The 13,070-nt window shown below is 42.1% G+C and overlaps 1 protein-coding gene across 3 annotated transcripts in view; it reads left to right on the forward strand.

Annotated features, from left to right (window-relative positions):
- MERTK (MER proto-oncogene, tyrosine kinase) overlaps positions 1 to 13,070 on the forward strand; it is a 52,944-nt gene that overhangs the window by 31,906 nt on the left and 7,968 nt on the right. For 2 of the 3 annotated variants that reach the window (XM_081903803.1, XM_081903804.1), the window contains exons 10-15: positions 1,868 to 2,024; positions 5,424 to 5,509; positions 7,385 to 7,480; positions 8,336 to 8,416; positions 10,785 to 10,877; positions 11,332 to 11,450. In XM_081903803.1, the coding sequence (XP_081759929.1) occupies positions 1,868 to 2,024; positions 5,424 to 5,509; positions 7,385 to 7,480; positions 8,336 to 8,416; positions 10,785 to 10,877; positions 11,332 to 11,450 (632 nt within the window). The remainder of the gene's footprint in view (positions 1 to 1,867; positions 2,025 to 5,423; positions 5,510 to 7,384; positions 7,481 to 8,335; positions 8,417 to 10,784; positions 10,878 to 11,331; positions 11,451 to 13,070) is intronic. The other variant, XM_081903805.1, reaches the window with a different exon arrangement.

Genomic DNA, 13,070 nt, shown 5'->3' on the forward strand with positions numbered 1-13,070 from the left:
AGTTTTCTTGTGCTTGGGCCCTGCTTGAGGGTTTCTCACAGGTTGGCCACTGTGAGACCAGGATGCTGGCCTAGACGGGCCATTGGTCTGATCCAGCAAGCTCATCTTTATGTTCTTATCATAATCTGGCAAATTCAAGGCTGTGCAATAAAAGTTTATTTGGAGCTGTTGCGCAACACACATGCTTGCCACTCCCAAATCAGACTTTTTGCAATAAGAAAAGCGTTGGAGAAATGCAGTGGAAGGCGGGATACAATTTTGTTTGTTGTTAAAAAAAACTACAGTTTTCAAGTTTATACATTTCACTAATTTTATACATTTCCTTAATTTTACAATCATTTTGACATTTCAAAACTTGACTTCCTTCCCCCTCTTTCTGCAGCTCCTTAAATTTATTTTTTATATCTTCTGCATATCCAAATTAACCTAATTTGCTCATTTATCCATCTTCTTTAAATATATACTCTTATAAAACTGCAGGTTATCACAATAATCCTGCCAATGTTTTTATCAGTTTACAGTTTACCTGTAAACATTCAATAAACCATTTCCATTCTTTTATAAAAAGTTTGTTATCTTGATTTCTTATTCTTCTGGTAAGTTTCGCCGTTTTTGCATATTCCATAAGTTTTTGTATCCATTCTTCCTTTGCTGGGACTTCTGCTTCTTTCCTTTTTGGGGCAATTAACATTCTTGCCACTGTGGCGTGAGATAGCTTTTGAATGGCATAATGTTCCTCTGCATTCTTGCAAACAAATCAGGGTGCATGCCGTGTAAATACTCTACTATGATTTTGTGATTGAACTGAGAGATGGATATTGCAATATAAGTAAAGGTAAAGGGACCCCTGACCATTAGGTCCAGTCGTGGCCGACTCTGGGGTTGCGGCGCTCATCTCGCTTTACTGGCTGAGGGAGCCGGCGTACAGCTTCCGGGTCATGTGGCCAGCATGACTAAGCCGCTTCTGGCGAACCAGAGCAACGCACGGAAACGCCATTTACCTTCCCGCCGGAGTGGTACCTATTTATCTACTTGCACTTTGATGTTCTTTTGAACTGCTAGGTTGGCAGGAGCAGGGACAAAGCAACAGGAGCTCACCCCGTCGCGGGGATTCGAACCACTGACCTTCTGATCAGCAAGTCCTAGGCTCTGTATTGCGTCCCTGTATTGAAATATAGTTGCATCTTGAACCTTCAGTAGGGGCCAGTTTGGAACAGGCAAATCTAGTGAAGCCATCCACCTGCACCTACTCTGAACATATTTGAAATCTTCTTGTGACTCTCCCTCATAAGCAGCTCCCCAGGTCCCCAAACTGTCTTTTTCTTCTTCTTTGGCAATCACTCATAGCCGAGTAAGGTTGTCTTCCATAAACACGGTCTTAACAGTGAGTCTGTAAGTGACTGTGGAGGCCAATTCTGGATCCACACGTCCTTCCACAGTGGGGACATTGGTTTCCAGATGGGAGTTGATCATGGTGAGGGTTTGCCAAGCATGCCTTCCTCTTAGCACGTTTCTCCCTTGCGTCCTGAGTTCGAGTGTCTTCAAAGCCCATGACACCTTTGGTAAAGGCTGTTCTCCAGTTGGAGCGCTCACAGGCCAGTGTTTCCCAGTTGTCGGTGCTTATACTATCTTTTTTAAGATTTGCCTTGAGTCTTTGAACCTCTTTTGTTTACCACTGGCATTACACTTTCCATTTTTAAGTTGGGAATAGAGTAGTTCCTTTGGAAGACGATAATCAGGCATCCGCACAACATGACCAGTCCATCAAAGTTGATGTTGAAGAATCATCGCTGTAACACTCCCCAGGTCCCCAAACTGTATGAAGATCTCCACTCCCTTTTCTCTGTAACGCGTCTTATTGTCTTAGGTTTTGTATCTACTGCCTCTTCTTCAACTCCAGCATCAAGAAGCACACATTCACTGACGATAGTCTTCGGGTTTGTATGTGGAGTTGTCGTCGTCGGGTTAATCCTGTATGCGTCTGTGATTATCAGGAAAAAGTTCACAGAAGAGACCAAGTTTGGGTAAGTACACACACAAAAAGACAAAATTCTAATCATTTTAAGCTTGAGAGCTGGTTTCTAGGGGCCCATTCACACCTTTAGCCGAAATTCACTGAGCGATGCAAAAGTTCACTGGGTTTCAGGAGGAATCTGCCATTAACATCCACCTTCAATGTTGAGCAAGAAAACCTCCATGCATCTAGGATAGTCACGATCCTCTGTAATGAAAGCTACCTTCTAAAGTCTATATTAAGCAGGATAATTGAATAGAGGTCAGTGTGGTTGGCTAGTTAAGTGTTGAACCCCCAGGCTCAGCCCAAGACTTAAGTAAGTTAGGCTGAAATGGTATGCATGTTTGCATGTCAGTAAGAGCCATTGAGCACAGTGGGGCTTACTTCTGAGTAAAACTACAGAGGTCTGTAGGTCTGACTCCCCAGCAAGAATGCACAGGATGGCAGCCTTAAGCATCCGTTTAATTTCCTCCTGCTGAAACAAAATTGGATTTAAATAAACTGGATTTTAGCTCCATGATGCCCCAGTGAGTAGTAAGAAAGGACACAGAGCCCAAATTCATGTAATGAGCAGATTGGGATAATAGAGGCTCTGTAACCTTTTTGTGAAGCCTGATTCAGTTGAGCATGTGATTGTGAACAGTTTTCTGACTGCTAAAGGTTTTAATTGTCTTGGATATTTTTACAAAAAAATAATAATAACACACAGTCAAGTTTCTCTGAACTTAAGGCCACTCTAATCTCCACCCTCTGCCTTAGGTCCCCTTTTGGTCATTCTAAAATTGGGAGGAATCAGAGGAATTGGGAGGAATCACAGGAATCAGATTTATTTTAGGGGGGCAGCCCCCTAGAAATAGAACAGGTTGTGCTTTGCAACTGTGAATCCTGTTTACAACACGCACCTCTTCTGATCCTTAGTCACTTTTAACATGGGAGGCTTTTGTTTTATCCAAGGATTGTTTTCTTGCATCAACAAAGGCCCATTGTAATCCTAGCTCACAAAACTCCTTCCCTTGTGACCTTATACAACAAAGTTCCAAACAGATCAGCTCTTGCCCTTTTCTCGTAAGACCTTTTGAAATGAGCAGCTGTTCTGAGTGGGCCAGAGAGAGAGAGAGAAGTATATTCCTAATGTGCCTCTGAAAACCGGGCTGTGGCGAAGCCTTGATGCAGAATAATAATGCCCTAATTGGTGATTGTGTACATGTTTCTGCACATCTGTTCAAGAGGGACAAGGTGTGTTTCCCACCCCCACAAACCTACACAGATCTAACTTATAAAAGATTGAACCCCGGAGAATCACAGCTGTGAACAAGTCGCTGTGACATTTGTTTAAAGGGGTGTGGAACTTTTTTCAGGCAGAAAAAAATGGTTTTTCATTCTTATCTGGGCAACATGCACACTCTGTCCTCTCTAGGCATTGCCAGTGTTTAGGACCCGTTCCAGAAGTATATGAAGCAGGGCTGGTGAGGGGTGTATGGCTATTAAATGAGATGGAGAGGCGAACTTCTTACAGGAGCAGAGTGACAGCTGCCGCCACCTCCCTCTGCTTTCCAAGGCTTTAAGGCATTTTCTCCTTGCCAGCTCTCTGGCAAAAATGTCTTTAGACAGCAGAGTGTAGGAAGGTCAAGTCACTCCCTTCCCCATGCACTCCTTTGTGAAAGCTACCCTCCCAACAACTCTTCCTATCCATATATTTAATAAACAGATACACATCTGGTCTGCCCTTTAGCAAGTTATACTGGTAGTGCAGTGGCAAATTCAGAAGGGCAGTGTCGCTTCATGACAGACCCTTCTAAGACAACAGTATAATCCTACAATTATGCAACAATAATATTTAGAGATGCATTGCAACTCCACACACTGCCCTTCACGCGGGCAAACGATTTGGCGCTCCAATGTCTTCTTTCGGCACAACGTAAGTTGTGTTTTCCTTGACGTTCGACTGCACACAACAGAACGTGCACATCATTCTGTAGAAACTGGAGCACCTTATCTTTTCGGTGTCCCTAAATGCTTCGCTTTGGAGCATACAGAATAACTCTTCCTTGGTGTTCTCCCTTCTCCAGAATGACCCTAAGAGCCACTCCTCAATGGCTGACTCCCCTCCTTTTACTTTCCTCCTTTCTCTCTAAGTGAGAAGGCTTCTTAGCAGTGGGTAAAAAGTCTCCCTTTCCCTGCTGATTGGGTGGCTCTAAGTTGCTGGAGACAGGGAGGTTGCTGGGACCCCGCTGCAGAAATATTAACAGGGCTTCAATTCCTCAGACGCCTCTGAGCTACACCAGCTTTCAGTAAAGACACTTGTTGAGTTTAGCTTTAAAGTAAACTTATTGCCTTCTTTGCAAAACTCCCAACAGCTTAGTACACGTGAGTGATGCTATTCCAAGTTGCTCAGTTCCCAAGCTCCATCACATCACCAAAACCGCAGCTTTTTGGAGGGCACTAAGGGTGATTTGAGCTTGGATATTGTGAAATGTTGGTCTTTTGTGTTCTGTTGTGCTGATCTGGGGTATTAGAGGAAGTAAGGAAACTGAAATTTTGCATTGGCTGGGTACATGGATGGCACAGATGACTCTCTTAGTTTTGTTTAGATGGAAACTTCCCTCTTGGGGTGAATGTTGTTGTTGTTGTTGTTGTTGTTGTTGTTGTTGTTGTTGTTGTTGTTGTAAATGTCTCTTGCAGCCTTCCTCCCAAAGGTGCACAGAGTAACAAACAGCAAAGCAGTAAAACAATATAATTTGAAATAAAATATAAACATATTTCAAAGACTAAAAGCTCCAAACATTTAAAAACAATAAGAATTGTCACTTGGGAGGTGAGGGGCAGGATTTCAGAAAAAGGTAAACCTTTTATTGTGTGCTTTGTCCCTCTTCTAAGATTCTTACTCCTTTTTTTTCTTTCTTTCTTTTTCTATGCATGTTAATTGCTTTCAGGTTAATCGCTTTGGCCTTTCCAGCTCAGAAGGTCTTGGTTTCTCTTTGAGAAGCTTGGAACTGCGAGCCAGGAAGGGAAAACACAACAGTGTACGGAAGCGAAAGTTTATAGGGTTTTACATTGTTATTCATAAGAGCGTGGTTAAGGAATAGGAAATGAATAATCCACATAGCTTTTCCCCCCTGCCCCAAAATAGCTGAGTGACTCAGCATTCTTTCATAGTCAAGTTTAATTCAGGAGTCTGTTTGAGATAAAGTAATGGAACCGAGTGTATCGGTCAATCCATTCAAAGGAAAAACATGAGAATAGTGACGTTTCCCATTGTTTTTAATTCATTGTGAGCCCAAGACCTGTCGGTGACGACCCCCGGGCCTCGTTCTGCAGCTGTGAATCCCGTGCTTTCCAGAGAATTCAGGCTGAGGGGAATACTGTGCCATGACAATGTTGTGCTATCTGTTCACCCACCCGCTCTTAGGTACGCCTTCAGCAGTGATGAGTCAGAACTGGCTGTAAATTACAGAGCAAAGAAGTCCTACGGCCGCAGAGCTGTTGAACTGACACGTAAGTTTTAGATGTGTCACTACAGCTGCTTAATGGTTTGTTACTTTATTTTTTTTAAAAAAACAGTACAGTGGTACCTCAGGTTACATACACTTCAGGTTACATACGCTTCAGGTTACAGACTCCGCTAACCCAGAAATATTACCTCGGGTTAAGAACTTTGCTTCAGGATGAGAACAGAAATTGTGGTCTGGTGGCGCGGCAGCAGGAGGCCCCATTAGCTAAAGTGGTGCTTCAGGTTAAGAACAGTTTCAGGTTAAGAACGGACCTCCGGAATGCATTAAGTACTTAATCCGAGGTACCACTGTAATGCATTTGGTGGATCAAAATGATTTATCTGAGGCCGCCCTCTGGGTGTCCCCTCCAAGGTATAGGCACAGAGGGTGACAATGATAGACAGGGACTATTGGCAAGTTAAATTGGCAAAAATGTACAAAACTAGTAACAAATGTTGGAAATGTAAAGAGAAAGAGGGCACATTTATTCATATGTGGTGGGAGTGTAAGAAAGTGAAGGGGTTCTGGGAAATGATATACAATGAGTTAAAGAAAATACTGAAATATAGTTTTGTAAAGAAACCAGAAGCCTTCTTACTAGAAATAACCAAAAATCAAATAAATAAGAGAGACTGTAAGCTTTTTCAGTACGCAATAATAGCGGCGAGAGTATTGTTGGCCCAAAAATGGAAACAAGAAGAGTTACCGACTTTGGAAGATTGGAGAACAAAATTAATAGACTATGCAGAACTGGATAAATTAACTGGAAAAATCAGACTTCAAAGAGACCACAAGTTTTTAGAGGACTGGGGAAAATTTAGAGAATATTTGAAAACTGTATGTGAGGAATACGCAACGCTAGTGTGCTTTAAAGAAGCTTTGTGAAAAAAATAAGGAATATCGCGTGAATGTAAATGAGTATAAAATATTTTATTGATAGGCGATACTATAATGAAGGAATGCGAGGATAGAAAATTAATTATGGATGATTGTCAGAGGAGTTGAGGGAAGTTCAATAAGATAAAATACGTGATGTGTTATGTGGCATGAACAGAGATGTTATAGAAAATTTAATAAAAAAATTATTTTTTAAAAAAAGGACAGGGTTTTTTCAGTGGTGGCTCCTCACTTGTGGAGGACCCCTAGAGAGATCCCCTCCCACCAGCACCATCATTAGTATCCTTTTGTTGTCAGGTAAAACGTATGTCTTTACCCAGGCGTTTGGCGGTTGATGGTGCTTATTGATGGAGATATACATTGCTGCTGCCTGCTTTATGGGTTTTTTGTATGGATTTTATCTACGTTATGCTAGATGCTCTTAAAGTTTTGTAAGTCACTTGCTGATACTCTTCTTTTCCTTTTTTTGGTAAGGAAGCGAAAATCCCCCTCTCAAGGGTCAGTCAGTCACTAGATTATTCACCCCTGCTCTGAAGTAGAATAGTCAAGGGAAAGCTGTTCTACGTAACTTTGCAGCTTGGTGATGACCAAGCTAAAGTTAAAGCAGGGGTCAGCAAACTTTTTCAGCGGGGGGCCAGTCCACTGTCCCTCAGACTTTGTGGGGGGCCGGACTATATTTTTTTTTGGGGGGTGAACGAATTCCTATGCCCCACAAATAACCCAGAGATGCATTTTAAATAAAAGGACACATTCTACTCATGTAAAAACACGCTGATTCCCGGACCGTCCGTGGGCCGGATTTAGAAGGTGATTGGGCCGGATCCGGGCCCCGGGCCTTAGTTTGCCTATCCATGAGTTAAAGCATAGAAGAGGCCACCCGCTTCCTTGGGTGCCAGTAGGTGTCCTCTGGTTGTCTTAGGCTTTTGAATAAAAATGCATGCCGTCTCCTTTTCCCCAACTCATCAGAAGGCTTCTCTTGCAGTGGGGAGCCTTGGTGTGAGTGAAGAGCTACAGGAGAAACTCCAGGATGTTGTGATTGTTAGGACCAACCTGGCTCTGGGGAAGATCTTGGGAGAAGGTAAGAATGGCAAACCCTAAGTGAGTCCTTCTGCTCCCCAGACTGGCAGGAGAAAGCTCCTGCTTGCCCTCTGCTGGGCAAGGTGAAATCTATCTCCCTTAGCATCTAAAAGACCAGACTTGCTCCCTGGGAAAACATCAAAGGGTTGAAGCACACTTAACTCACAGGAAAGGCTATTATTATTATTATTAAATTAATTATCATTATCATCATTTCATTTCATTATTTCATTTCATTTCATTATTTCTTTTTTTAAAAAAAGTTTTTATTTGTACTTTTCAAGTTTATACATTTTATTAGTTTCACAATCCATTTAACATTTCAAAGTTTGACATCCTTCTTTCCCCCTCTTTCTGCGGTTCCTTAAATTTATTTTTTCATATCTTCTGCATATCCAAATTCATTTAATTTCCTTATTTAATTATCTACTTTAAATATATACTCTTATGAAACTGCAGGTTATTAAAATAATCCTGCAGTTTTTATCTGTTTGCAATTTTTCTGTAAATATTCAATAAACCATTTCCATTCTTTCATTAAAAAGTTTGTTATCTTGATTTCTTATTCTTCCGGTAGGTTTCTGCATATTTCTGCCATTTCTGCATATTCCATAAATTTTTGTATCCATTCTTCCTTTGCTGAGACTTCTGCTTCTTTCCACTTTTTTCATTTCTTTTCATTTCTGTACCGCTTTATATTTTTAATTTTAAAATCTCAAAGCGGTGTGCAACGTATACTTAAAACTTCAAATAAAACCATCCAGAATGAAACATTACTTAAGAGAGCCCAATAAAGCTAATGACTGATTTTTAAGTGCTGGACAGATATAAATGTTTTTTCCCCTTCTTCATTTAGGGGAGTTTGGATCAGTCATGGAAGGGAATCTCAGCAATCCTGATGGAACTACCCAGAAAGTAGCTGTGAAAACTATGAAGTGTAAGTACCAGCTGATCTGGTAGGCCTAGAGTTGTTTTGGTTTCTTTATAAGAAACATTCAGATGCCCCTAGGTGTGTTGCCAGCAGGGCCGGATTTAGGTTTGATGAGGCCCTAAGCTACTGAAGGTAATGGGGCCCTTTATATGTCCAGCTGTCCTTTGTCAACAAGAAATTGTTGCTGTTTTTTTGTTGAATATGTTGTTGTTGTTTAGTCATTTAGTTGTGTCCAACTCTTTGTGAACTCATGGACCAGAGCACGCCAGGCACTCCTGTCTTCCACTGCTTCCCACAGTTTAGTCAAACTCATGCTGGTAGCTTCGAGAACACTGTCCAACCATCTCGTCCTCTGTCGTCCCCTTCTCCTTGAGCCCTCCATCTTTCCCAACATCAGGGTCTTTTCCAGGGAGTCTTCTCTTCTCATGAGGTGGCCAAAGTATTGGAGCCTCAGCTTCAGGATCTGTCCTTCCAGTGAGCATACAGGGCTGATTTCCTTCAGAATGGATGCGTTTGATCTTCTTGCAGTCCATGGGACTCTCAAGTGTCTCATCCAACACCCTAATTCAAAAGCATCAATTCTTTGGCGATCAAATTTATGGGCCTAATAGGTATCTAAAGCCATTTGCACATAACAAAATATGTATTTTATCAAAGTAATTGTTGAACTGAAATACAATTAAGAAGTATATTAATAGTATAATACTGGCGGGGCCCATTACTTACATCATAGGAGCCTACACAACACAAAACACTGTTGCTGTCTGTAGGTTTTATTTTATTTGTTTTTTTATCTTATATTTTGGAAATGTACATCCAGGTTTTTTTCCTTTAAATTTTTTTGGGGGGCCCCAAGAGAGTGGAGCCCTAAGCTATAGCTTGTTTAACTTATACGTAATTCCGGCACTGGTTGCGAGGGAGTTTTTACAATACTGTGGAGCTCCTCTACAAAAGAAAATGATAGAAAATCCTTCTAGATTTAGAAGTCCAGCAAGTACTTCTTGGCCTACATATCTCAGCACAGAAGACATAACACTGGGTAAAATTATTACAAGCAGTAATCTAAAAGCAAAGTTTTTTTCTCTGTGTGCGTGTTCCCAAGACGTGTAAAGTTACAGCGCAGAAAATGCGTTAGGAAAAGCTGCTTGGATAGAAAAGAGATGAAGCTGAAATGGAGGCCAGAGCACAAAGGACATTGTCTTTGTTCCCCAACATCCCAGAAACCTTTTCCTGCACACACGGATTGGTTCCTTTTAAACCTCCCCCTTGCTCACAACTAAACTGTATTGGTACACAGAAGGTGATGAGATGAACACTTGGCAGAAACAGTTTTCCATTGTTCTTAGGGCGTCTTGTGAAGGTCACTCACAGCTGCGAACAAATTGTGTATCTTTTCCACCCTGGTACATGGTTTCAGCTTGACTAAAGCCTTGCCAAGCCTTCTGTTCCCATGTTCCAGCATGGGATACAGGCAGACAAAAACATTTCTGCCTTTAGGACAGGCCTCTGGACCTGCTTAAACCGTGAACCAGAGTTCTCTTGACGAAAGTTTGCTTCCCTCCCAACCCCACAATTCCTGGTGTGATTGCCTCAATCAAATACACATACATGACCTCAAAAATGAGCTCTGCTTTGAGAATGGGAGCCCAGAGAGTTACTAGAAAACTGGGCTTTTCCTGCCCTAGAGTTTTTGGAACAATGGGGATGGCTAAGGCCAGTTCTGAGGGCAAATCTCTCTTCCATTCTGATAGTTCCTCCGAATCAATTGTCCTTATTCCCCCAAAAGAAGAAGAGTTGGAACCTGAGGTAGTCACACATTTCTGGTTTGGGGAATCCAAAATCATAGAATAAATTTGCAGCAGAATCTGATTATATTGGTGTTATCTTAAATATATATATAATCCTGTAAGGATCAAAGTTAGAGTTTTGGTGCTTGGGAGATCTTGATCCCTATTTAGCCACAGAGTGAAAGGGTTGCTTTCTGAACACAGAAAATCTATCTTGAAATATTCAGCCAAACTATCTAGTTGTGCCCAAAAAATGTTGCTTAGGTAACAACTCTGGTCTGGATATATGGTGACCTTTCAATAAACTCAAAGTGTGTATGAGGGGGGAGTCTGTTTTGTAATTTCCAGCCAGGCAGCCTCTTCCTTTCATAGTTAAACTGGCAAATGCTGGAAAAAATGTATATATTAGGGCAATGCCTTGCTTTTGCCCTTTGTTGTTCACTGTGAAATCCTTTGGCCATATAAAATAAATTTAATGGACTAATTGCCACAGGCAAAGGAATATTTACATTTTATTTAAAAAAAATGGGGAAGGGGTATTACCCTTTGTAATAAGCATTTTTCCCCCTTTTCTTGCAATTTTTCAGTGGACAGTTTTTCCCAGCGAGAAATCGAAGAGTTCCTCAGAGAAGCAGCTTGCATGAAAGACTTCGATCACCCAAATGTCATCAAACTTCTGGGTGGGTCAACCAACAAGTGGCAGTTGTCAGGGACAAGATTTTATTCGTAGCATAAGGCCGGGGTGTGGGTGGGTGTCACTATCTCTGCGGAGGCCTAAGTAGTGGCTATTTTGTCTGATAAATCAGGGTTAGGGAACATCTAGCCTGCAAACCAATCTGGCTGGGGTGAGGAGGGATGCTCAGTTTGGTCCACCAGGCCGTTTTCCCTGAACCATGCTCAGGATTTAATCTCCACTCATAATCTGATGAGCAGAGATTAAAGCCCCTTGCCTTCTCCCTTAAGCAGGTGGAGACCAGGAGATTTGAAGCAGAGCCCTCCACTCCCCATTTTCACGAGATAGATGCCTTGGGATCCTTGGGATGAAATTCTGCTGGACCAATCCCCCATTCAAGTTTTCCAGCAGACATTTGTTGAATAAACGCGCTGTGCTGATTTTATTTCCATCCCTTCTAGGTGTGTGTATAGAACCAAGTTCTCAGCACGTCCCCAAACCCATGGTGATTCTCCCGTTCATGAAATATGGAGATTTGCATAGCTTCCTCCTTCGCTCAAGGCTTGGAATGGGTCCACAGGTAATCAATTATTTGGGAGAGAATTGCCTTGTTGGTAGGACAGAAGACTGGGAGTCTGTCTAGAAATGTGATAATAGCTTGTATTGCTCATAGAATCACAGAACCGTAGAGTTGGAAGGAATAATAATATGTAATAATAATAATTTATTATTTATACCCTGCCCATCTGGCTGGGTTTCCCCAGCCACTCTGGGTGGCTTTCAACAGAATATTAAAATACAACAATCTATTAAACATTAAAAGCTTCCCTAAACAGGGCTGCCTTCAGATGTGTTTTAAAAGCCTGGTAGTTGTTTTTCTCTTTGGCACCTGGTGGGAGGGCGTTCCACAGGGTGGGTGCCACTACCGAGAAGGCCTTCTGCCTGGTTCCCTGTAACTTGGCTTCTCACAGTGAGGAAACTGCCAGAAGGCCCTCAGCGCTGGACCTCAGTGTCCGGGCAGAACGATGGTGGTGGAGATGCTCCTTCGGGTATACTGGGCCGAGGCCATTTAGGGCTTTAAAGGTCAGCACCAACACTTTGAATTGTGCTCAGAAACGTACTGGGAGCCAGTGTAGGAACTCCAAAGGTCATCTAGTTTAACCCCCTGCAATTCAGGAATCTCAACTAAAGCATCCAAAACAGATAGTCATCCAGCCTCCGCTTAAAAACCTCCAAGGAAGGAGAGTCCAGCCACCTCCCTAGGAAAGGTTGTACTGCTTGTATTGCGAGAGAGAACAACCCCTGCTTCCTCCTCCTAAGAAATGAAGAGGTCCTCATCCAGCAACACTGTCCAGTGCAGGAAAACATTTAGAGGGTTGATCTGAATCCTGCTATGCCATTTCAGTGTATTTTTAGCATTGCTTTTCTGCAGCTGAGAAAACAAAACAAAAGGCATGCTGTGCCACGCAGAAAGCAAAACTGTTTTAAGGAGGGGAAAAAATACAAGTTGTCTGTGGTTCCGGGGGGGGTGAACAAATGAAGATCTTTAAGAGATATGCAGTGCAAACCTATGTAATAATAATAATAATAATAATAATAATAATAATAATAATAATTTTTATTTATACTCCACCCTCCCCAGCCAAGGCCGGGCTCAGGGCAGCTAACAAGCAATAATAAAAACAAGTTGAATGAATACAACTTAAAAACAAGATTAAAATACAACAATTAAAATATTGAAACATTAAAATATTAAAATGCAGCCTCATCACAGGAGGAGAAAGGAAAAAGAAAAAAGAAAGAGGGTGAGAGAATCAAATTGGCTCCAAGCCAAAGGCCAGGCAGAACAACTCTGTCTTACAGGCTCTGCGGAAAGAAATCAGATCCTGCAGGGCCCTGGTCTCATGAGGGAGAGCGTTTCACCAGGACGGGGCCAGAGTTGAGAAGGCCCTGGCTCTGGTTGAAGCTAATCTAACTTCCTTAGGGCCCTGGACCTCTTAGAGTGTTGCCATTTATGGACCTTGAGGCATACCAGGAGAGGCGATCCCGTAGGTACGAGGATCCTAGGCCGTGAAGGGCTTTAAAGGTCAAAACCAGCACCTTAAAGTTCCACTGTGTTCAGTGCAGCTTATTTCCAGGAATGTTTCCGCAGGCTGCTATTCTGAATCCCGTTAGTCACCTGCCCGTAGTCACATGACTG

The sequence above is a fragment of the Podarcis melisellensis genome, assembly GCF_964234715.1.
Source record: "Podarcis melisellensis genome assembly, chromosome: 3".
Lineage (NCBI taxonomy): Eukaryota > Metazoa > Chordata > Lepidosauria > Squamata > Lacertidae > Podarcis > Podarcis melisellensis.